Genomic DNA, 27,274 nt, shown 5'->3' with positions numbered 1-27,274 from the left:
AAATTGATGGTTCCACAGTTTTCGATGGCTAGGTCTGAGTTTCCATAGTTTTTGTTCTCTAGGTATATTTCTTCATCATTTCCGTGATCTAGGTCGATGACTCCATACTTTTCGATGTCTAGGTATGTGTCTATATATTTTTCAATGTCTAGGTATATTCCTCCATGGTTTTGGATGTCCAGGTATATTTCTTCATAGTTTTAAATGTCTACGTATGTTCCTTCATGGTTTTCGTGGTCCAGGTATATTCCGTCATGGCTTTTGATGCTAGGTCAACAATTCCATAGTTTTCGATGTTTGGTTATGGTTCTCCATGGTTTTCATGGTCTAGGTCGACGGTTCCATTGTTTTCGATGTCTACATCGACAGCTCCATGGTTTTCGATGGCTAGGTATATTTCTCCATGGCTTTCGTCGCCTTGGTATGTTTCTTCATGCTTTTCGAGGTCTAGATCAACGGCTCCGTAGTTTTCAATGTCCAGGTATGTTTTCCCATTGTTTTCGTGGACTAGGTTGACGACTTCATAGTTTTCACTATCCCGGTCGATAGCTCCATAGTTTCCGATGTTAAGGTGAATTTGTCAATGGTTCCCGATATGAAAGTCAATGGCTCCATAGTTTCCGATAGTGTGGTGAGTTTTTCTAAGCTTTTCGATATCTAGGTCGTCGGCTCTATAGTTTACGATGTCTAGTTTGGCGACTATAGGGTTTTCGATGTCTAGGTGGATGCCTTCGTATTTTTCAATATATATTCGCCAATTTTATATTTCCCGATATTTAGGTAAACGGTGCAATGGTTTACGATATATTTCCTCATAGTTATCGATATCTAGATCTGCGATTTAATAGTTTGCATTGACGAGGCAGGTTCAGACGTTACAGAAGACCATTAAAAAAATATCACTGGACACCAATAACCATAAAGCTGTGGTCTTAGACATTGAATACCATGGAAACATCTCCTTGGACATTGCAAACCATTGACAGTATCCATGTCAACATGGAATCCATGAATGAAAAGAAGATAGTTTCAAAAATCATTTTTCCAAGTAAACAAGTGGAACTTTTCAAAAAAAGGAATAGGAAATGAAAATATCATCCCATTGCATAGGAATTTCCCAATCTTTCATTGGAAAATTCGATTTGCTGAATGGATAATCAAAATCGTCACCATTATTGCTTGTAAAAGGTTTCAACTCACATGAACATAACCGCACAGTTTTCGTCCGTCTATATAGAAAAATTGGCTGTGTCGATTGCTTTTGGCACATAGAGAAAAGCACTCAACTTGAAACAAATCGTTTTAAAAATTTTCGTCGAAGACGATGAATGTATTTTTTTTCTTAAGTAAATATTGTCACGCCTCTAAAAAATAAGCTAAATTAGAAAAAAAAATAATTGACAAAGTAAAAAAAGAACGCCAATTATTAAAAGGTCGCGACCGTAGTTTCCAATAATTTTCTATATTTGTATTATCAATAAAAAACTTCAAAATAGAAAAAAAAATGAGATCGTTTTCTGAAGTTGACAAATATAGTGAATGAAAGACGATTCCTATATAGTTGTCACGTCTCGCAAAAAGAAGTGAAATCAGTAAATATTAAAACTTCAAAAAGTAAAAAAGGCACGCCAAGTATTAAAAGGTCGTGACCGTCGTTTTAAATGATTTTCTATATTCGCATTGTCAATAAATAAATTTTAAAAAATGTTTAACTGTGAAAAAATATGAGATCTATTGTAACATATACAGTGAATGAATTACGTTTCCTGTAGGAATTCTGAATTTTGGAAATAAAAAAAAAATGAGATCATTTTCTAACGTAGCCAAGTACAGTGAATGAATTAAGGTTCTTGTGGAATTCATTTGTGTACACTTTTAGCCCTAATCCCTCACTTATTCATAAAAATTTTCCAGCAAACGTCACAGAGCAACAAAGGTTTCTCGAATGATTCTGCAATTATTAAGAGATTATCATCTGTTTTTATGCTAGCACGGGTTATAAACTTAAAACAGTTTACGCGTACAAGTGCATGCATTGTATCTATACGATGAACTGCACAAATTCATTTTCAACATTACACACAAGCTTGGCGTGCATGGTTTTCAATCGGAAGCTCGGCGAAGGAATGCCTCATCCGTCCATATATTTGAAGAAAACTTGATGATCCTCTCATGTAATTGTTTTTTAATTTGCCATCCCTTTTCCATCCAACTATTTTATTGAGTAGTTCGACGTAAGATCCCGCGCTGTGTACACAAAGAAAAATATCTATTCTTGACCAGTTTGACTGATAAATTCATTACTCCAAAAGTTTCGTATTCAACGCGTTTTCTTTTCTCAAATCAATGTTTACACAGCTTACTTCTTTGTTCATCCATTTCAATACTTGTGTAATTCATCCAATCATCTGCCCATTTGGTAAAAAAAAGAGTGTACGGACAAACGAGTGAAAGTGACGCGTGGATAAATTAAAATGCGTATGGGCATGAAAGAATGGCCGTATCTATCCGTACAAGATAAAGGCATATAAAGGGATTGATTGATTTCATTTCTTTATCCGTTCGTTTAATTGTTCAATTTTATCCACAAATTTCACCCATCTGTATTGTTTACCAAATCATTATATAACAGGGCCCCTCTTATTTTATTGGGGGATCGGTTTTTTTCACACTCGTTCATACAATTCTAATTAATTATTGTTTTCATAGTAAATTTAAACAATTGTCTCTTCCCGAGCTTCCGATTGAAAACCATGCACGCCAAGCTTGTGTGTAATGTTGAAAATGAATTTGTGCAGTTCATCGTATAGATACAATGCATGCACTTGTACGCGTAAACTGTTTTAAGTTTATAACCCGTGCTAGCATAAAAACAGATGATAATCTCTTAATAATTGCAGAATCATTCGAGAAACCTTTGTTGCTCTGTGACGTTTGCTGGATCTGTATACGCGTACTCCAACCGTTACAAACATAGGCCTCTTGGCCCCCATGATCACCAATCCCTGGTTAGAGAAATTTTGTTGCAACCAATGAAGAGTGAGAGAATTTTTGGGCCAATGACATTCAAGAAAAAGAGCAAGGAAGTTTGGCGGAAAGCTAAGGAGCTCGAGAGCTCGAAAGTACTCGAAAGTCACCAGCTGAAGTTTCACGTCATGTTGACATTTGGGGTTATGATGTTATGAAGTGCGTGCGGGAAAATAAAAATAATTTTCACGTCATCTAACGAAGTGCATATCAAGAGACTCGGCAGACTCTCGGGACAAGTACATTGACAGCCCTGTCGTCTGCTGGCCCGAGGCTCTCGCCGAGACTATATTATCTCTGAATAAAACGATTCGCGGTGGTGGGGGTAAAATCGACATGTCATTTTCTTGAATTGCGAAGCTCAGGAGTTATGTCGCAATTTGAAAATTGAACTTTCAGCTAATTAAGAAATTCTCTTTCGATTGCGCCCAAAATCAGCATGATCGGTGGCGTAATTGCTGAGAAAAAACTTTGCACGGGCTCAAGATTATGCAAAAAGTACCAACACATTTACGCAGCTGACGTATCCGTATATGGGTTCAGACCGATACATACAAGGGCTTCTTGATGCTCATCATAACCAATCACCGGTGAGAATCTATCCGTCTCGACCAATCGCCGATGAGAAAGTTTCTGATAGTCCTCAATGTTTTCTTGTATACCGTCTGTTATCGTCTGTTATGTTATTATAAAGTGATTGCGATCGTAGCCCCGTGGATCAACGGTGCAAGATTTGCAAATTTCGTTTCAATAAATAAAACATTATTGGAAATAGCAGTGGATATAATCAATTTTATTTCTTTCATAAAAGAAGTTTCAATAAGTTTCGAGCCCCATTCACGACAATAATATCTTTAATAAATAAAACCTCAAAAGTGGATTAATTGATCTCATACAGTGTACTGAGAGTGAGTAAACTGTTGAGAAGTGAAAACGTGAATAATGTGTGTCGTGAAAATTAAGAATTATCTGTTTTACTTCGATATCGTAATATATACATAGATAGCAAATTTGCGAGATTTCGCGTCATGTTGACGTTTGAGGTTATGACCGCCGGAGTGCTGTTACGTGCAGAGTGTAGAAAAATAAAAGTGGTTATTGAAAAGTGGAAGGAATCGATATTATTAATGACGTGACTAATTAGTGTTGAATAATAATAATAATAACAATGAGAAGAAAAACGTTCGTTCATTATAACCTCTAAAACGTTCTTTCCAAACAGAAATTTCATGTTGTATAATTACATTAAAGAAAGCGGTGGATTATTGTGTGTAAACGAATTCAAATAAATTTTAAAAAACTTTGGTCAAGTAATTCAATGTATTGTTGTCATAATTTCTTTCATTTTTGATATTTATTTTGTTAAAACTTGTGGAATACTAAACCGGTATAAAAGCGGCCGCGTAAATGTAGACTGTGATCTGTGTGTGAAAATAAAAAACTAAACGAAAAATTGAAAAGTTCAAAAAAATTCAACAAAAATAAAAAACAATCGAAAAAAATTCTGTAAAGAAAAATAAAAAATTTTCAAAAAAATTCATGGTAAATATTCAGAATAAGGTCTCCACCTCCGATTTTATTCATCTTGAAATATGTTGTTGTGGACATCATTCCGAGTAATTTGATATATAATTGTATATGGCGGTCTCTAATAGTTTCGGAGATATAAGGGTTTTTGTGTAGGAGATCGTATATATCAGAGTTTTACATACACATGTATCACTTACTCGTTAACCCTAGAACGCATGACTGGGGTGTGAGCACACCCCACGCGAACTTCAAACTACGCTCCCGTCCTAACAAGTCACATTAACGACTGATTATCGAAGGATTTTTTTATATATAAATTCAATTGAAATTAGTTTCATCGTACATCATTCTTTTCGTTATAAAAAAACGAAGAAAATGGTGTAGGATAAAGTCAGTTTAGCATCGTAGGACCGGATTTATAAACAAAAAAAGAGTGGGGTGCGTTCAAACCCCGGTCATGAGGTTGAGGGTATGGAAAAAGGCACATGAGGTGTAGGGTTAACGTAAATAGTAATGAAATTCAAAATGAATTCCAAGTTCAATCATCATTTGTTTCGTCAATTTGCATTTCATCTTGTTTCTTGTCGGGTGGAAAAAACTTGCCGATGGCGTCGAAAAATGGAACGATTCGTTCATTGTAAGAATGGACGCGTTTAAATAAATATTCGGCCAAATAACCAGCTGTATGATGTTCTGTTGTTCCATAACGTGGAATGTTGACTCGAACTTCTCGCCATGTTCTTTCAATGTTTTGAGTGTGAGCTCCTTTAAATTATTGTATTTAATATAATAATCTGAACATAATCAACGAAAATACGAAGATTCTACATTTTTGTACCTGTATCCGGATCAACAAAATTCATTGAATGATTCACCCTCAGATTAACGAAACCTTCTGATTGTAAACAATCATATGCTTTCCACAAATCCAACATTACAGTTGTTTTTGGCAAAATGTATTCTTTTATGATCTTCAATAATGTTTCCGTTGATCGGTTCTCGACAGGGACTATAAAAATATTTTTCGTTCCTCGTTCGAATCCGCCAAAAATCCATTTACCTTTGAGAACACGTCCCCGATTGTATTTTCGTTTTCCAATTTTAGCTTCATCAATTTCAACGACGACGCCTTCATCTCCCAACATTTTTTTTTCATTTTCAGTCCAGAATAAAAAAACCAGGAAAAAAATGCTATAAAAATAATAAACGAAAAATTGAAAAGTTCAAAAAAATTCAACAAAAATAAAAAACAATCGAAAAAATTCTGTAAAGAAAAATAAAAAAATTTCAAAAAAATTCATAAATATTGAAGACATTGAAAAATGTACTATCCAAGTTACATGTAGTATAATAATGTATGATATCAATTGGAGGCCAAGTTTTTATTGATAATTTGGAATATTTATCCAATAAATTGGAAACTGTGATGAAATTCATGATAATTATTTTCACGAAAAAAGTTAATGAAAAAAAAGTCATAACGGAAGTTACGTGCAGTACTAAAATGTATTATATCAATTCGACGTCAAGTATTTATCAGTTATTCGAAATATAATCTCCGGCGACAAATGAGCGTTGAGAATCCTTGTCGGTCTCACAACGTTTTATCGAAATTACTAAAAAATTAATGGAAATAAAATCATTAAAAATTCACATCAAAGTCATTCGTTGCTTCAACAAGGTACACACATTAAAGAATCGATTCCCCTCCGACTTTCAGGATCCCCTGGTATTATTCTCAACATTTAACTTCGATTGGATCGGTACAAATCATGTTCAAATACGTCTTAAACGTTCTGGTCCGGCCCATCACTTTTTATTCAAATTGCTCATTCGAAAACAAATCAGGGAAGTTCTATAATGACAAATATAATAAAATGGATAGAAATAAAAATAATATCTCCAAGTAATTTGGACTTGATTGTTCGCAAGTCCGTATAGCAATATCCACTTCTCATTTTCTTCAGTGAACACATACCATTCGGTAAGAACCAATGAAAATGAGAAATAATCAGGCACATTACTAGAAATTTTCGAACCTACTTAGCCATGCAATGTTTTTTTTTCTATAGTCACGTACACATTTTGATAAATATCACTAGTCGAGTACGACACGTGGATTCCTTGAATTTGGAGAAAAATGATTTTGTTGTGAATTATGACTCCATATAATATAAATAGATTAATCAACTTCATCTTTCATTTTCGTTTCATTTTGACAAGAGCGATTCGAAGGAAATTTATTTTCTCGGGAATTACTGTTCCTTAATATTAACACATGCATTAACTTCGTTTTTATTTTGTTTTCGAATGAGCAATTTGAATAAAAAGTGATGAGCCGGACAAGTTTGTGAAGGAAAGAGGGATCCCGGGATATTTAAAAAAGGGGTGGAAGGAGGAGAGATGGGGAAGGGTAGCCAGGTTCAGGCTAGGGGACGAGATGAGAGGGGGGTGGTACTGGGAGCAGAGGGAAGGGAGGGAGTGTAGGATGTGCACGAGTAGCAGGGAGACATGGGAGCACGTGATGGAGGAATGTACGGGTTGGGGGGCGGAGGGTTGGCAAATTATGAGGGACGAGGTGTTGGGCGAGGCGGGTCAAGGGGAGGGGTGGATGAAGAAGATTGAGGAGTGGAGAGGGTAGAAGGGAGGGAGTAAAAAGGTGCAGCGGAAACGGAGGTCGGGCGTCGCGTGCAAGGGTGTAAGAGGAGTGAGGAATGTGTGTGGGTGTGAATGATCTCTCTCTCTCTCTCTCGAACTGGAGTGTGTGTGTATAGGTTAGGGGCGAGAAGGTAAATAGGCTAAGGAGAAGAAGGGGGTAGAATAAGGAAATGTATAAAAAAGTGTAAATTATGTATAGAGTATGTATAAGAAATGTAAAATGTTAAGATGTAAAAAGGGTGTAAAAATGGAATGTTAAGGAGGTCGAGCTGTAACCCGAAAGGGAAAAATAAAGGCCATATACGGGTTATTCCATGTCAATTCAACGACGTTGTGATGGTGACCCTCTTCGATTTTTTTTATTTTTTAATATGTTTTTATACATGTTCAAAGAAGTCTTCAGCTAAATTTTTAGCTCGTTATCTCCACCCATTCCGAAGTTATCAACTTTTGCTTAAAAAAATGTATATCTCTGACTATAATTATTATAATGGCACTTAATGCGGGTCATTTTTTTTAATTTTCAACCCTCTTTCTAAATAAAAATTATAAAATGGAAAAATAATTTTTTTTCATGCTTTTTCGGCTATTTTGAGCTATTTTTAGTCAAAAAATTGATTTTTCGTTCAATGCGACACTTTCGATTTTTTTCAAAAAAATTCACGAAATTCTATGTTAAAATACAAAATTTTTGAGCCTTATTGCAACATGGGCTTCAAATAACTTCTAGTAGAAAAAAATTAAAAACATTTTTTTTTTCTGTAATTTCGATTTATTTTCTTTCTAGGATCATATAATTTCTCCAACTAGTCTCAAAATACACAACATTAGTCTTCTTCAAGCATTCTCAGTGTAAATATAATATTTTGGACGAAAATGTATAAGTTAAGTAATTTTTTGCAAATTATCGTATTTTTTAAAAATAAAATTCAAATATATCAAACGTATAATTCGTACTTTAAGATCCCCTACGATATTATCGATAGACTCGGTACAGTTTCGGGACAAGTACATTGACGGCCCTGTCGTCGGCTGGTCCGAGGCTGGCCGAAATTACTTTCTCTGATTTGATATTTGCAGAGTTTATGGCCGTTTCCTCCGACGCGTCTCTAGAGGTCGCTACCGCTGAAGCGATCTTCACTATGTTTGACTGGTCAGCACCGCTTCAGCGGTGGCGCTTTAGCTGTCGTTACGGCTCGGTGGCAACTTCTAGCATGTTTGTTTCGGACTTTGATAGGTGTCGTCTTATTTGCATAACCTCTTATTGCCGAACTCGTACAATAGGAGATTCTCTTTTGTGTCAAATTTGATTTATTTCCAACACTATGTCTTCATTGACATTTTTCGATCGGTGTTGTAACCCTCTGAAGCTTAAAAATCACGTAAAAAGAAATAATTTACTTCATGTAACTGCCCACTTACGATATAAGTGGAATTTACATCACCAAAGTCGATTATGTTCATCCTGTTTGAAAAAAGTACGAAACATGAATGCCCCAAGTGTTAATAAGTGCAGTGAAATCAGTGTTGAGGCTATTGATTGTACTGATAGAAACAACCGACAAAAAAATTTGATCGCTAGTCAAACTACTGAAGATACTGAGTCTATTGGTGAACGTCATTCTACCGAAATTGAAGTTGACGATCATGAATTAAGGATGGATACATCAAACGATGAAATCGTTAATCAGTTAAATACTCAACCTGTTGTTTCCAAAGTTTCTCTCAACAATAATCGAGAACTTCTTGTTTATGATTCTTTTATTCCTGATATCGTTTCTGATAACATTGCTGATTTAGGTAGTCAAAGTAATGTTTCAGATGACACTAATATTTGTACTCCAACAGGTATAATATTTTTTCATATCTTACACGTATAAACTGTAGTTTTTTTTATTGATTCAATTTATTTTCAATTCTTATTGACGAAGGCGCTTGATTACATTTTTAATTTTTTTTTTTTTTTTAGAATTTTCATCAGATCGTGAACAATGTTTATCACAGCAAACAAGTTCTTTAAGTCTTCAGACTAAACTACCAGTAGTGAACAAAGCCTTAATGTTACTTGATGAATCTCCGATTCCAACTAAGAAAGCCGAAGACATTTCTTATTTGAGTAAAAAAGCTAATGATACAGGGTTTAAATTGAAAAGAAAATTTGGCGTTCCTATGAATTCTGATTTTGCCACTGTCTCAAGTATGGATGACGCTTGCGATATAATTGAAAGATTATATGTGAAATTCCATGACAAAAATACAACTTGGGCTGAAAAAATTCAAATTTTAACCCTTATGCCTTCCACGTGGGACAATAATAAAATTGTGAGAGTTATGGATGCGACAGACTATATGGTTCGAACGGCAAAAAAACTTCTTGCAAGGGATGGAATTTTATCGAAACGTGGTCCAAGTTATGGTAGTTATTTTTATGTTTCTACGATTAAAATTAATTAATTGTTAATAAAAGATAATTATTATTCATCTATATATCTGTTCAGGTCACCCACTTTCCAATGACATTAAATCAGTCGTTCTTGCAGTCTTCACCTACTTATTTCTGCAAGTCGTTCGTGCAAGTCTTCACCTACTTATTTCTGAATAGATCTGAAATTACTGTCTTCAGAAACTAATGCACAGATACATGAAACAATTTTGATTTCTGTTCTCTTTCAATTGCGCTGTCTTTTTTCTTTTTAACTATGGCTCTGCTCTTTCCGATCCTTGTTTTGACTCCATCGGTTTGCAGTGGATCGATGCATATTATTAATTGGTTGCCTAATATGTGTCCTATGATTTTCTACTATTTCTTCATGCTGATTGTGGTAACGTGATTCAAGAGGTTTCCAATTATGATCATCAACCGCACATTTTGTGCAACAGATTCTTAAAACCGTTTCTGGTCTTGATATAAGTGTAGTTATTCTTTTTCCACCTGGTCTGTCGCGTAATAAATTTTGAAACTTGTTCCAAAAAGTCTTTGCATGCTTTTTTTCCTGATAATATGAAAAGTTGAATCTTCGGAATGCGGTAGGCAAACACAAATATTGACAACAATACTTATGAAATGACGTGTATGTTGAGTATTCCTATTCTGCAAACTGCAAATGTGGAATTATTGGTGAAAACATTCATTACGATAAGTCTACAGTTGCTCAGTTTTCGATGCGATTAAGTATAATACCTGCCAACATCATGGAAACCTACAGAATTTCTGAATGTTATGTGCGCTATGTCATTTTAATGTAACATCATGACTTCTAACAACTTTCCACTCTAATACTATAGATTTGGATCATTGAAATACAGCAAAAATCTGCAAACTATAAAATTTATATACTGTGCCATTCATTTTATTTTTTGACTCGCACCGTAACTTAAATATGAAGTGAAAAATTCATTACAAAAGTCTTCAGTTGCTCATTTATGGATGGATTTGAAATTGCTGTCTTCCAAACTCATTGCGCAGATACATTGAATTGCAGCAGATACCTGCGAACTTGGAAATTTCTGTGGATAAGTATATGTGCTAAGTATCACCCCCTATCTTTATGGTAATATGTAATGGAACTTTGTTCAGCAAGTTTTAAAGTATTTCTTTTCAAATAGTATTAAAGTTTGTATTACTTGCGGTATGGAGCGAATACCTTCAAACTTTGATATTTTTGTGTCGCAGCATGTGTGCCAATTATTTAAATTTTTTACTCCAACCGTAACATGTAATTTCAAAAATTCATCACAAAAGTTTTCAGCTTTACTAATTATCTTAATTTTCCTTTTTCTAAATTCTATGCTAAATTTTTGAATTTCCTAATTTATTTCTAAATTATCCTGAAATGAAATTGTTTTCCTCCACAAGCAATACAAGTACCTTAAACGTCTTTGAATTCCGTTGCTCTATTGAATCAAGTACGCTCAGTTTTTTTTACTTCTTTGAATTCTGACATAATAAATGTTTACTGGTGCCTTTTTTCTGCAACTATCAAACTGTAGATAAGTGGATCTCCGCGGCCACTTGCAAACTTTGGAAATATATTTCATCGGGGGCATGTTTTGGATGACACAAAAATGTCTAGATTCAGAATGCAAAAACGACATTTAAAAATGGCCAATTCTGTTGTATTCGTTGTGTCTTGAATTTGATCTATCTTTTCTCTTTTCCTTTCTTTTCACTAACGTTATAAGCCGGAAATCATATCTCAGCCCGCAACACGCATTGCTACAAGCTCTTGAGTTTCCAATGGACAAAACATATTAGAAGACAAGGAGAAAAATCACCGAAGTCCAAGAACAAACCTCTATCGAAATATTTCCAGTACAATTTTGACGAAAAATAAGTCTTTTTTAGTGGAACCCAACGTTATAAGCCGAAAATCATATCCCGGCCTCCAACTCGCTTGCGGCCGTGCTCTTGGGTTCCTAATTGACAAAACATATTAGAGTACAAGGAAAAAAATCGCCAAAGTCCAAGGAGAGACCTGTGACGAAATATTTTCAGTACAATTTGGATGAAAAATAGGTCTTTTTTCGTAGAAACCAACGTTATAAGCCGAAAATCATATTTCAGCCTCCAACCCGCTTTCCATCGTGCTCTTTGGTTCCTAATTGACACAACATATTAAGGTACAAGGAAAAAAGTTGCCAAAGTCCAAGAACAAACCTGTGACGAAATATTTCCAGTTCAATTTTTACGAAAAATAAGTCTTTTTTAGTGAAACCCAACGTTATAAGCCGAAAATCATATCCCGGCCTCCAACCCGCTTTCGACCGTGCTCTTGTGTTCCTGATTGACAAAACATATTAGAGTACAAGGAAAAAAATCGCCAAAGTCCAAGAACAGACCTGTGACGAAATATTTCCAGTTCAATTTTTACGAAAAATAGGTCTTTTTTCGTGAAAACCAACGTTATAAGACGAAAATCATAAATAATTTATAGAAATTTAAACTAAAATCCTATAGTCAACTGAACATAAATAAGGAACTTTTGAGAAAAAAGACGTGATATCAAACCATAAACTTCCCCTAGGAAAAAAAAGGTTGGGACAAGTACATTGATGGTCCCTCGTTTGCTGATAATTCCATCCATGAAAAAAACTTTAAAAATATTTTCTTTTTAAATTGTCACAAAAATGATTTTATAAAAAAAAATACAGAACAATTCGAAAAAATTTTCACAAATCTTGAAAAAACATTATCTGTAAAAAAAACTAATCTGTATCTATTTTTTAAAGTGTCAAAAGAATCAAATAACAAGTAAAAAATAAAAAACCGAAAAATCGCGCTTGAAATCATTTTGGAAACCGATGCCTCATTCTTCTTATTTGATTCGAACAGCTAAATCAATTGAAAAAAATTCCATCTAATTTACGTGCAGCATTAAAATTTATTATATCAATTCGAGGCCAAGTATTTTCTAATGAATTGAAAAAGTTACCACTTGAGTTACGTGCAGCACTAAAATTTATGCTATCAATCGAAGGACAAGTAATTTATGAGTAACTCCAAATTTCAACATTATGGAATTGTTCTAAGAAGCTTTTAAATCCAAAAAAATCACATGCAAGCTAGTCATTTCTTACTCTACGGTGGCAAAGACTTATAAGAAAATCGATTCTTTTCAGACTTTCAGGAGCTTCTGATATTATTCACAATATTCGACGTCGATTGGATCGATACAAATTATGTTTAAATATGAGTTAAAAGTACTTGTCCGGCCCATCACTTTCCATCAAAATTGTTTATTCAAATAAAAATCAGGGCTTCTCTAGATCTGATCGAGCACAAATATTCATGCAGAGCGTATTTAGAGAGTTATCTTCAAGTAATATTCCCTTAATTGCACTAATTGATTAAGAATGGAAACGAACTGTCCTGTACTATACAAGGGATGTTATTGTGCATCGATAAATAAAAAACATTTTGCTCATTAAATATGTTCAAGCTTCCAAAAATAACTCCCCAGTTGGCATTGGAATGACGGCAATTTTCACTTCTCACTTTTTCCAGCGAACGAATTTCATTCGGTATAACTAACCTATACTATTATTAAGAACATTAAACTAATAATAAATCGCATGTCAATCGATTTTCAACCGGACTCTGCCGTACAATTTCGTTTTTTTATGATTGATTTTTATTTGAATGAATAGTGATGGGCCGGACAAGAACTTTTAACTCATATTTAAACATAATTTGTATCGATCCAATCGACGTCGAATATTGTGAATAATATTAGAAGCGCCTGAAAGTCTGAAAAGAATCGATTTTCTTATAAGTCTTTGCCACCGTAGAGTAAGAAATGACTAGCTTGCATGTGATTTTTTTGGATTTAAAAGCTTCTTAGAACAATTCCATAATGTTGAAATTTGGAATTACTCATAAATTACTTGTCCTTCGATGGATAGCATAAATTTTAGTGCTCCACGTAACTCAAATGGTAACTTTTTCGATTTACTAGAAAATACTTGCCTTCGAATTGATATAATAAATTTTAATTCTGCACGTAAATTCGATGGATTTTTTTTTAATTGATTTAGCCCTTCGAATCAAATAGGAAGAATGAGGCATCGGTTTCCAAAATGATTTCAAGCGCGATTTTTCGTTTTTTTATTTTTTACTTGTTGTTTGATTCTTTTGACACTTTAAAAAATAGATATAGATTAGTTTTTTTTACAGATAATGTTTTTTCAAGATTTAGTAACTTTTGCATAATCTTAAGCCCGTGCAAAGTTTTTTCTCAGAAATTACGACGCTGATCATGCTGATTTTGGGTTCATTCGACAGAGAACTTCTTAATTAGCTAAAAGTTCAATTTTCAAAGCCGTACATAACTCATGAGCTTTGCAATTAAAGAAAATCACATGCCAATTTTGCTCCCACCACCGCGAATCGTTTTATTCAGAGAAAGTATAGTCTCGACGAGAGCCTCAGGCCAGCAGACGACAGGGCTGGCAATGTACTTGTCCCGAGACTCTACCGAGTCTCTTGATCTTGGCCTCCAACCCGCTTTCCACCGTGCTCTTGAGTTCCTAATTGACAAAACATATTAGAGTACAAGGAACAAAATCGCCAAAGTCCCAGGACAGACCTGTTACGAAATATTTCCAGCACAATTTTGACGAAAAATAGGTCTCTTTTCGTGAAAACCAACATTATAAGCAGTAAATCGTAAATAATTCATAGAAATTTAAATTAAAATTATATAGTCATCGAAACACAAATAAGGAACTTTCGAGAAAAAAGACGCGATATCAAACCATAAACTTCCCCTAGGGAAAAAAAGGTTGGGATAAAGATGGTGTCGTGTTTGCTGATAATTCCATCCTTAAAAAAGAACTTGGAAACCGATGCCTCATTCTTCTTATTTGATTCGAACAGCTAAATCAATTGAAAAAAATTCCATCTCATTTACGTGCAGCATTAAAATTTATTATATCAATTCGAGGCCAAGTATTTTATAAGAAATTGAAAAAAGTTACCACTTGAATTACGTGCAGCACTTAAATTTACGATATCAATCGGTGGACAAGTATTTTATTAGTAACTCCAAATTATGACATTATTAAATTGTTTTAAGAAGCTTTTCAATCCAAAAAAAAATCACATCAAAGCTAATCATTTGTTACTCTATGGTGGCAGAAACTTATAAGAAAATCGATTTTTCTGAGACTTTCAGGATCCTTTGGTATTTTTCACAAAATTCAACGTCGATTGGATCGATACAAATATATGTTTAAATATGTGTTTAAAGTACTTGTCCGGCCCATCACTTTCCGTTTAAATTTTTTATCCAAATAAAAATCAGGGCTTGTCTAGAACTTATGGATCACAAGTATTCATACAGAGGGAATTGAGAGAATTATCTTCAATTAATTTTTACTTTATTGCACTAATTTAATAAAAACCGGAAACAATATGTTCCGCAATATACAAGGGATATTATTGTGCATCGATAAATGAAAAAAAATTGGACATTATATGTTCAAAATTCCAAAATAATTCTCCAATTTATATTCAATGATGGCAAATTTTACTTCCCACTTATTCTTCCAGCGAACAAATTCCATTCGAAATAAGAACTAACCTATACTATTATTAAGAACATTAAACTAATAATGAATCGCATTTCAACAAATTATTGACCAGATTCTGCCGTACAATTTCGTTTTTTATGATTGATTTTTTATTGAATGAATAGTGATGGGCCGCACAAGTACTTTTAACACATATTTAAACATAATTTGTATCGATCCAATCGACGTCGAAAATTGTGAATAATACCAGAGGATCCTGAAAGCCTGAAGAGAATCGATTTTCTTCCAAGTCTCTGCCACTATAAAGTAAGAAATGGCTAGCTTGCATGTGATTTTTTTGGATTTAAAAGCTTCTAAGAACAATCCCATAATGTTGAAATTTGGAATTACTCATAAATTACTTGTCCTTCGATGGATAGCATAAATTTTAGTGCTCCACGTAACTCAAATGGTAACTTTTTCGATTTACTAGAAAATACTTGCCTTCGAATTGATATAATAAATTTTAATTCTGCACGTAAATTCGATGGATTTTTTTTTAATTGATTTAGCCCTTCGAATCAAATAGGAAGAATGAGGCATCGGTTTCCAAAATAATTTCAAGCGCGATTTTTCGGTTTTTTATTTTTTACTTGTTATTTGATTCTTTTGACACTTTAAAAAATAGATACAGGTTCGTTTTTTTTTAAAGATAATGTTTTTTCATGATTTGTGAATTTTTTTCGAAATATTCTGTATTTTTTTTTATAAAATAATTTTTTTGGCAATTTTTTATAAGAATTTTCTTTGAAGTTTGTTTTATGGATGGAATTATCAGCATTACAATTATCTGTAAGATATTTTTCATTGTATTATCGGTGTGCTTGAAAGTTCCTAACACTTTTTGGACTTCTGTAGGTTCAAGCTGTTTGATCAATAGTACGCACCGAGACGTGGGATCTACCTAGTTTTTGCGAAGTATATTCAAATCTTTTTCTTTTTTCCACATTTAAACACTTGCACCCGCACGTAAAGGTACTGAACTTTAACATCGTGAAATCAGATGGATCAATTAGAAGAAAATCCTGAGAGCACTTCGAGACCTGGCTTAAACGTTTTGAATCTTGCATCTCCTGATAATAATGCCGAAAATATTCTTGAAACTGGAGCATCGACCATTTCGATACCGAGCACGAGACGGACAATTCTAAGGCTAGCTAGCTTTTAGCAAGTCGACTCGGCTAGTTTTATACGTCGGGTTGTCTAATGTGAATTTATCTTTTCCCAAAGTCCGGTCTCAGCTTGGACTTCGGAACAGATCCAGTCGAAACATTCAAAAGGCCGAAAGAATAAAAGAAAAATAGCTATTGTCGCAAATGATGACGAAGAGAAGGCTCGACAATCTATTCACTCAGAAGTCCGTTATGACGAGTATGAAGAAGACATTCCAATGCGTTGGACACCATCGGAGATCAAACGCCAACCACGAGCCTCCCACCTTGTAAATCCTATTTTTGCTTCGTTACATCTATCCAAATTCAGGCTTACACAAGACTGAATAACAGTATTTAATATAATTCGTTACACGAACGAAAAAAAATTCGTTTCAGCTGAGAGAATCGACGGCGAACCAGGTGAGTTTGGATACAATTATTTCTGCAAAATACTAATTGTTTTTCGCTGGAGCTTATCGGATTACGATTATTTCTAGCTGATCCCTGAGAAAAAAAAAGGTAAACGGATGACCAAAAAAGCCATGAAGGAACAGGAAAAAATGCAAGCAGCTGCGATTTCCGCGGAAGCTGATAAGATCAAGTGAGTTCCTATTTAATTATAACAATCCAATTGAGAATGAACCGTTATGAAATGAATTCTGCTGTGGTTCGCATGTTTCGAGCCGCTTTTGGCGTTGCCTACTTTATCCCCACTAGACTGATTTCATTTGTACCTCGTCTGGCTGTTAATTTGGGGGTTGATGCCAGTTGAGAAACGAACAGTTCAATGTCTAATAGGGTGTGAAAATATTAAAGTATTTGCTCCCGTAAAAAAAAAAAATAGTTGCAGTGGGAATTTAGATTTTAAAAACAGTTTTATAAGAATAAATAAAATGTACAATGATTCATTGGCCATTATTAAATTCTTCAGTAGTTATGCGGAAAGTGACAAAGGAAAATCGAAACGGCAGGAAGAACGGTTGGTTTGAAAACAACGGAACAACATTTTCTAGAATAAAAAAAAATTTCATCTCGCTCTTACCAAATGCACTATTTGCACTTCAATTTTTAATCCAGTTTCATATTTCTGTTTAGAAATCTCCTCATACAGAAGATGCAGGAAGAGATAAAATTGGAAATGTATAATGCTGAGAGACAATATCGAGACGACTCGGAGAAAGCTTCGTTGCGTCGAGTGCAGTTGGAAAACTCTTGGTATTTAATATACGACAAAAAAAAATCTTTCATGGACTATGTACTGGAGGATAAAGAGGAGGAGGAAGTAAGCACGAGTTCTTGTCACAATTTCTGCATGAATATTGTGACAATACACTTTGATACGAACGCGTCATTGTTGACAGGTGGTAGCAATCTTGATCAGCGATACAAAGGCCCGAAACTACTGTAACGAGCGACACTTGTGACACCAACTGTCAAAAAATCTAGTTAAACGCTTAGATTTTATTCTTTATGTTTTGATAATTTAAAATCATCGCGATATTTTTTATTAACGTAATAATGCTCAAATTAATGGTAAAATTACGCGAAATTCGAAGGAAATTATCGCGAGCAAAATTTTATTCAAAAAATTCAATAAATTGATTTATTCAAAATCCCATTTCCAGCGCATGCGCTAATCGAACGTTCCGGAAGAAAATAACATACGCGGGTACATTTTTTTTTTAAATCTTAATATTCAATTTTTGTTGTTAAATAAAACTTGTCTAAAGATTGTTAAATAACTGATACCGTTAAATTTTGATCTTATTGTGGTAAGATAAAATTAAAAATGGTAAAAACGCACTTTCGCGCACAACAGGGCCGAGATTACGAAAAGCGGTGAACGAATCAAATTGCGAGAACGCGAGCGCAGAGTGACAAAAAGTAAAATTTGCGCAGAATGATGTTCGAGTTTAAAATTCGGTGCTCGAGATTCGGACGCTGAAAGTCACAATCGAGTGAGCAATAAAAGTCAATACGCGACCGATTCAGTGATTCAGCAGGTAGTTCTTCCTCAGTTCCCTGACTCGGAGCAAAATAAGACTGACCTCAAACATTGTCCCTGATCCTAGCAAACATTATAAAATATCTTGAAATTTTCCTGGATGTCTGGGATATTGAAGGGGTTCGACGACGTTCACATCCCGGAGTCCATAGTCTATTATTTTTTCCTATTTCCCGATTTATTAGTGTACGGGTTATCGGAACGATTCGACGACGTTACAATCCTAAAGCGCGTGGGCAACAGATTACCTAACCTCGTGGATGCTCAGGATATTCGAGAGATTTGGCGACGCTTCGATACCGTAATCTGCCCTGACTATTATTAGCGACATGATAATATAGCGCGTTGAAAGAGTTTTTCTACTCGTTTATGTAACACGTCAACGCGATGATTCTACCGTTGTTGGTAGCGTGCAACACGATGTGGAAGCGCGTCAACGCAGTAATTGTAGTACCTACCTATTCTATACCTAGTTTTTTATTCTAGTTTTTTTATTCGGAGCGATGGATTTATGAAGGTAGAGTTCGAACCATCCGAGATCGCGGTAGCAAGACTTGAAAAAATCCATTTTTCATTGATGTCCTGACCGGAATTTGAGCCCCGGACTCGTAGAATGCGACCCCAAGCTCCAATCCATCGGACCCACGGCTCTTCCTCGCGTATAGCGAGAATTGCGTTAGAAAACGTATCGTCCAATCACGGCATCGATGCGCCATTCGAGCGTGTCACTTGCTCGAAAACTCATCGGTAAAATCACGGTGTTAAGGATGGTGGCTACCGACGATACAATGTTGCCATGCTAAACCATGTTAAATACATTAAAAATTTCAAAATGATAAGAATTTAACAAAATTTGGTGAACATATTCTTTAGGGCCAAATTTGGCAATACAAATTTTTAAAGATTTTTCTTCTGTACAGTTATCGAGTAATTGATCACTAAAGTTCAAGTGTATAAGCACAGCGTTTCCATATATATAGGTATACATTTCGGGGATAAGAAATCTGCTTTAATGCGTAATTACTCGATAACTAAGCAGAAGAAAATTTTGAAAAAAATGGTGTCTTCGCACTTGACGTTGAAGAACATTGTCACCAAATTTGATCAATTTCTTATCATTTTGACGAGTGTAGCCACCCTCTTTAACGCGGTATTGCAGTGCGTTAACAAATTTGGAGCATTTGCTTGAATCAGCGTGTCAACACGCTATCGCAGCATGTTAACGCGCCTCGAGCATGTGGTAGCGCGTAAACACTAAGGTAATACAAAAAAATCGATATGTTTTTTTCTCGAAGCTCCAACAGAAATCGTTAGTACATAAAAAAAAGTAATTTTCCCAAAATTTCAGATTAAAAAAAAAATTTTTTAGAGGGTGCTCAAGCCATTTTTCGATATTTTTCTGTTTTTTTTTCTCAAAAAACGGGGAGCAAAAATTTTCTGTTAGTTTTCATAGTAGAAAGTGTTAGTGCTCTATGGAATTATAAATCTAACAAAATTTTTTCACTCTCAGAAAAAATTTTAAGATTACCTCGTATAATTTATTTCTTTTTTTCTGTATATTTAGCTATACATTATGAGATGAAAAAACGTGTAGCTACAAATAACTATTCTTGTCGTCCTTCCAAGTGAAGGGGTGAAAGTATTCTGCAAAAACAATTTTTCAAAATTTTGTCGAATTGAAATTCTCTACTTCAAAGTCCGGTATTTCACCACAGAAGACGTCACAATTTTGAAATTTTCTAGTTTTCCCATTTATTATAAAAATTAATAAAATATTTTGACTGAATTTTGTATGGAAGGCAACTTTGTACAATAGACTTATTTCGAATTTCACTAATTTCTATAACGCACGACAAAACTTGAAAATTCCCCAATTTTATCGTTTTCTGCGGTGAAATATGACACTTTGAAATAAAAAATTTGAATTTGACAAAACAAAGCTTTATTTGGCACGCTGTCATTCTTGTACGATGTCCTAGCAAATTTTTGTGCATAAAAATATTTATCCCTATGTAAAATAAAGGAAAATCGATAAAAATCATTGTTATAACATGTAATTTTTAGAAGTACATTCACCTTTTCTTTTGAAAGGATGACAAAAACTGCCATTTGTAAGCACGCGTTTCTTAATCTCATAATTTATAGCTAAATATACAGAAAAAAAATAAATAAATTATGCGAGGTAGCCCTAAAATTTTTTTGAGAATATCAAAATTTCATTAGATTTATGAGTCCATAAAGGACCAACATTTTCTGATATGAGAGCAAAAAAAAATGTTGCTTCGCGATTTTTGTGAAAAAAACAGGAAAATATCGAAAAGTGGCTTGAGCACTATCAAAAAATTTTTCTAAAAATCTGAAATTTTGGAAAAATTCCTTTTTTTTGATGTACTAACAATTTCCGTTGGAGCTCCAAGAAAAAAATAGAGATTTTTTTGCATCACCCTAGTAAACACGTTAGCTAGCGACCTGAAAAAGCACTTTCAACGCGCTAGCCCAGCTCGTCGCAAATAGGGTGGGGTTCGTATCCTCTTTTTTCTTTTTCATGTTTGCCAGAATAAGGGAAATTTTTTTTTGTAGATAAATTTTTTTTTCGTAAATTTTTCAGATTTTTCGTGTACATAATTTTTATTATAATTTTTTATCTTCAGTTGTAACAAATAAGCCCGAGTTAGATTTAATTGTAATTTTTTTTAATTTCTCAATACTCCAAAGGGTCGCAGCACGAATTGAATTTCAATAAAAAAATCTTTTTGTATAAAATCAAAAACACTTTTAAATTATCGAATATTCTTGAATTTTCGTTATCAAAATTTCGAATCGAATGTAAAACGCGTGATTGAAACTCGATTTTACTCATAACTGCGTGCGAAACATAATCTTCGATAATCGGCGAATATCATCGCGAACTTTTAACAAAAATGACAGGAAAAACGAATTGCCGTGTTTAAAATCATTGTAATTCGGATAATTTTGTTTGCAAAATTAACAAAGAAAAAAATTCTGCGCTTTCGCAATTCTTTCGTACCTGCGTCTTAACTTTAAGGTAGTTCAAACCGACGCGTGACGACCCTCAGGCCAGGTCGGCAAGAGCATTACGTTACACTATCTGAGTTCAATCCTGTTTTTAGTGGTTCCAATACCTGACTTGTGATGGTCTACCCGATCCGAGGGATCTGCGTGATTTAAACACTTACATGTTTCTTTGGAATTTGGAAGATGACAAGGCTAATATGACTACAGTTGCAAGGAAGTGTGAAGTCGTTACTTATGTGAGTTCTTTTGATTAACGTTACTGATTCTAATTATTTTTATCAAATATTAGTTCTATTAATTTCTATGAATAATTAATCGCATGATCGCTTACACCGCGCCGCTAAAAAATACCTGGATTTGGTGCTAGACCCTTTTACTTCTGTGTAATTAAACGTATTGAAATTGAATTGGTAATCAGAATTGCCAAAATGGGTTTCTGTTTAACCCTTCTTTGTAAAAACCTCTTAATATCGTTTAAACGAAAATTACAAAGAAATTCATAAGTTTTTGTAATTTTCGCGTTTGGAAAAAGTGTAACAAGTTTATGTAAAATCCAGAATCTGAGAACTGTATAATGGTAAAAAATGGCAAATATGGAAAATTTTATGTCGTTCGGAGTCAGTTTTCTGAGTGATGAATATCGTTCGAACCCTTTGGAAATAGTCTAGATAGAAACATTACAAAAAATATACGAATGTAGGGCCGAATTTGTTTTTTTTTGACAGAAAGTTTGCCTGTTTATTCGATTCGCTATAATGTTCTTAATATTTGTCGTAGTTTCCATGCCTCTCAATAAGTGGTCACCCGACCTAGAATTTGCGTCGTCCAAGCTGCTGATCCTTAACAAATGCTACCCATAGATCATTTCGTATTTTAGGAATAGTTTTATACTTTTTTCTACGTGTTTTTTCAGTTACTGGCTAGATTGGACGATATAATTAATTTTTCGATTGGAAATGAATCAAAATATATCCCAGAGTACAAGACGGTTTGTACAGCTTTAATCTCCACTAGAAACAAGATATGACAACTTACTATTTTTTGATGGTGTCTTTGGACTTAAGCGTAGTGTTAATTTTGTTACGTAGATAAGACAGCTCTTCAGAGAAAAACTGCAGAATTGGTTGGATTTAGCGAGCTATCGTCTACTGCGACAGATCGAGAAAGAAATGAATAGAGAAGACTTGAGGAATGCTCGTTACGTCAACGAAGCTAACGAAATGATTTGTTGCATATGGGCATTAATAAGGTTACCTGTAACTATGAAACAAATCAGCGAAAGAGACAGGTAAAGTGAAATTATGAAAATGGCGTTCCAATTACTTTTTTGTTTTCTATAATATTTTGTAACGGGACAGCTCCGACACGATTTCTGGTTTCACAGAAATCTGTCAGAGGGCTATGGATGGAGCGCTCTCGCGTCGGCGGAGTATCACCCGTACCCCAATAAGGCTCTTAACGTTTTCATTCTTCTTCTATTTATTTCTAACAAAATTGCATCAAAGAAACAACCGAGCCTATTTTTCCTCGTCGTATGAGACGATTGCTTATCGCAGTATGCTTTAGCAAGACTATGCTCGATTGCGTCACGGTAAAGCAATAGTGAGCGCTGGGTGTTCCCATACCGAACAAAACTATTTGTTCTCGAAAATTAAGGTGGTTCCTCCATGAGACAGTTAAATTAGGAAATTATTTAAATTTGGCATACGTATTGTTTAACATATGAACAACACCTCTATAAAATTTTAACAAGTTTCACCATCCCGAACCCGAGATATATGTAATTGAAGTTGACTCAATTAACACGTAACATATGGGCCATGTACATGCGTATAGCATATTATTAATTCTACCGCTAGTACTAAAATTAGGAAGTTTATAAAAAACGAGGAGGAGCTAGCGAAGGATATCACAGATATTATGAAAAGAAATCAAGGTGATTGACCATCTAGTTTGACAGATATAGTCTCGAGGAGTACGAAGGTTTACGCTGCATATTTTACGAGCGTACAAGCGAATATCGTCTGTATAGGCAACCTTTTCTGTGTGTTGAAACGTAACCCGGATAGTTCCGTCAAAAAATTTACTCACGATGTCAGATCAAAAATACTTTTAGAATAAATTTTACGAAAGCAAATGATATTTGTACTCTATCTGCTGGCACCGAGTACGTATATAGGGTCTTTATAAAGTTATTGACCCCTAGGAAAAAAAAGGTTGGGACAAGTATATTGATGGTCCCTCGTTTGCTGATAATTCCAAGCATAAAAAAAACTTGAAAAAAATTTTTTTTTTAATTGTTAAAAAAATTATTTTATAAAAAAAATACAGAAAAATTCGAAAAAAATTTCACAAATCTTGAAAAAACATTATCTTTAAAAAAAAACTAATCTGTATCTATTTTTTAAAGTGTCAAAAAAATCAAATAACAAGTAAAAAATAGAAAACCGAACAATCGCGCTTGAAATTATTTTGGAAACCGATGTCTCATTCTTCTTATTTGATTCGAACAGCTAAATCAATTTAAACAAAAATCCATCTAATTTACGTTCAGCATTAAAATTTATTACATCAATACGAGGCCAAGTATTTTCTAATGAATTGAAAAAAGTTACCATGTGAATTACGTGCAGCACTAAAATTTATGCTATCAATCGAAGGACAAGTAATTTATGAGTAACTCCAAATTTCAACATTATGGAATTGTTCTAAGAAGCTTTTAAATCCAAAAAAATCACATGAAAGCTAGTCATATGTTACTCTATGGTAGCAGAGACTTATAAGAAAATCGATTCTTCTCAGACTTTCAGGATCCTCTGGTATTATTCACAAAATTCGACGTCGATTGGATCGATACAAATTATGTTTAAATATGTGTTAAAAGTACTTAAAAAAATTGAATAATTTATAATAATACTACATTGCGAGGTTATTCTTAGAGGAAACTGCAATTTCCGTCGAGTGAATCGTTATATTAACAAAAAAAGTTCCAAGTTTCATCGTGTCATTAGATAATGCCTCAGAAAGAAATTGTTGGTGAAAATTCCAAAATGCATCGCATTTCTCCACCTTCCATTTATAATTTCTTTTGGGGTATTAATTTTTTTTTTCCTGAGGAATGCAATATAAATTCAGATTTAATGTTATTTGAATTAAGTATAAATTGAAATGTCTAATATAATTGAGTGGCAATGATGTTTGGAATAATGGATCTACGTTAAGGGTAACATCTTATGACACCGGCAGAACGGAAAAGGAGGTTACCCTTACTGTAGGGCTATGATCCATTATTCCAAACAGCATTTCTACTCAATTTTTGCAACTCAATTACATTAGACGTTTCAATTTATACTTATTTCGAATAACTTTGAATCTGTATTTACATTGCATTCCCCCAAAAAAAAAAAATTAATGCCCCAAAAGAAATTTTTTTTGTTAATATAACGATTCACTCGACGGAAATTGCAGTTTTTCTCTAAAAATAACCTCGTAATGTAGTATTATTATAAATTATTCAATTTTATAATAATCTAAGATCACGATATTATACTAAATCACATGATTTCCGAAAAAGTTTCCACAGCGTTTTGTGACAAGGTTGATAGTTTCGCCGGAAAAGTGAAAAAATGTCGAAATTTTCTTCAAAGCCAATTTTGACATTCAATAACTTTTGTAAGTGTAAGTTTAACGTAGAACGCCAACAGACTTTTTTTATAGAGCGTTTAAATCCCTACAAAAAACCACCTTGGGCGTTGTCGTACCCTCATCCGTTGCCGAAGAATAGAATTCAAAAGCAGCTAGTAACGTCTTCCCTGTGTTATTTAAATGGACAATAGAAAATCGCGATGAGCGACCTCTAAAAAATTTTTTTAAGGGCTCAAATTTTGTCAGGCATCTTTTTTCACCTCACTGCAATAATTGAAACCCGGGCTTTGAAAAAATAAAAACAGTCGATTTTTTTGAACCACCCTAATAATCATATCAATTTAATCAAGCCGAGTACTAGTGATGTTTGTTTTTTATTATTTGGATTACAAATTTAGAAAAAAAACTCAAGCTTTTGAACAAAAACTTGGCGTGCATGATTTTTCAGGGGAGAGTACGATTTCCGAGGCGCCAAGATTTGACGATTGATTCTTTATATTTCGACCATTCTAAAACGAATTACAAGAATAAAATTTTTGCGTATTCGGCTTCCTTAAGGAGTTATGACCATTTGAAGTTGAAAAAAAGTGTTTTTTTGGCTATTGATGATAAATTTCTAACGCACGCGAATACGTGAGGGTATTAATATCTTGCGTTGAAATGATTTTTCGAAGTATAAAATAGTATTTTTAATAGTGTTTCAATGCCGTATTAAAACATTGCGCCTTGATTTTCAAAATGTGTGCGCTAAATTGCAGACTATTAGCGTAACCCGGAAAACACCACGTGGAGGTTGTCTTGTTGTGTTGTTGTGTTGTGTTGTGTTGTGTTGTTTACCATCTCCTGTTTCAATTTGCGTTCATTTGTTTATTTGGCAGTATAAGCGAACATTGTTACAAAATATAACTTCAATTCATTGGGGAAAGTACGATTTCGGATGCGTCAAGATTTAACGATTGATTCCGCACACACATCGAAAGTGCTTCAAACCCACCCAACGATTCCGCGCACACATCGCAGGTGCTCCAAACCCGCTCAACGATTCCGCACACACATCGAAGGTGCTTCAAACCTACCCAACGATTCCGCACACACATCATAGGTGTTCTAAGCCCGCCCAACTATTCCGTACACACACCGAAGGTGCTTTAAACCCACCCAACGATTCCGCACACACATGTAAGATGTGTCGAATGGAGAAATGAATTTCAACATTTTTATAAATTAAAAAAAAAAACGCGCCTCAACGTTACAAACCCTATTGAGTGATGTTCCGGACCCACCCAAAAATCAAAAACAGTATTTCTAACGAGTTTTCGACAAATTTTCAAATGATTGTGATTCGATGAATTGTGATTTGACGAATTGTGATTCGACGAATTGTTTTCGACGAATTTTCCCCAAATCACCGTTCCACCCCCTTAAATTTTTTTATTTTTTTTAATCTTGATTTTCATTTTACTGCAAAATAGTATCATTTCCGATAAAAAAAGGGCGCTACATGATCCAAATTAGGGAGCATACACATCATAATGATACTTCAACTTTCAACCCCCCGTTTCACCCCCTTAAAGGCAAAATTTCGATTTTTTTTACTCTTGAAAAACATCTTATTTTGGGCTAATTATGAAGACTGCATGGTCAAAACTTGGCGCCTCGGAAATCGTACTCTTGCCCAATTTTAGTATTCTTTTCATAGAATGTAGCTTATCAAAAAATAAGAGACACGTATTTTTTTTTATCGGCCGAAAGTTATTTTTAAGGGGTGAAATCAACCCCCAAAGTTCGGCATGTTTTGCATCTGGTAGAGTGTTTCATATGGAAGCACTCAACCGATCGAAACAAAACCCATTGCAAAATGTTCTGATTGTCAAATAACCTATATGACATGTCCAACTTCTTATGCACCCTTACTGCAAAGGGGTGAACCACCCCCGAATATTCAGAATTTTTTCGTATAATAAAAACTTACAATCCGATTTTAATAAAAGAAATGTCATTTTGCAGAGTAAAAAAAAATAAAATGGACGTGTTTTTTGATTTTCCGCGGATCAAAAAACTTAAGGGGGTAAACCAGTCCTAAAATCTTGAATTTCACTTTGCGCATCGAAATGTTTACATTCAATTCATATGGTTCCTTTATCATTGC

The 27,274-nt window shown here is 34.3% G+C and overlaps 1 protein-coding gene across 1 annotated transcript in view; it reads left to right on the top strand.

Moving 5' to 3' along the window:
* The window catches only part of LOC122416707 (dynein axonemal intermediate chain 7 homolog), a 546,010-nt gene that overhangs the window by 183,170 nt on the left and 335,566 nt on the right, over positions 1 to 27,274 (top strand). Inside the window, exons 3-8 of the mRNA XM_043429738.1 lie at positions 16,516 to 16,859; positions 16,937 to 17,040; positions 17,535 to 17,721; positions 21,576 to 21,716; positions 22,394 to 22,468; positions 22,569 to 22,768. Coding sequence (XP_043285673.1) covers positions 16,967 to 17,040; positions 17,535 to 17,721; positions 21,576 to 21,716; positions 22,394 to 22,468; positions 22,569 to 22,768 — 677 coding nt within the window. The 5' untranslated portion in view covers positions 16,516 to 16,859; positions 16,937 to 16,966. The remainder of the gene's footprint in view (positions 1 to 16,515; positions 16,860 to 16,936; positions 17,041 to 17,534; positions 17,722 to 21,575; positions 21,717 to 22,393; positions 22,469 to 22,568; positions 22,769 to 27,274) is intronic.

Source organism: Venturia canescens, chromosome 10 (assembly GCF_019457755.1).
Source record: "Venturia canescens isolate UGA chromosome 10, ASM1945775v1, whole genome shotgun sequence".
NCBI lineage: Eukaryota > Metazoa > Arthropoda > Insecta > Hymenoptera > Ichneumonidae > Venturia > Venturia canescens.
This window is presented reverse-complemented; position numbering and strand designations above follow the sequence as displayed.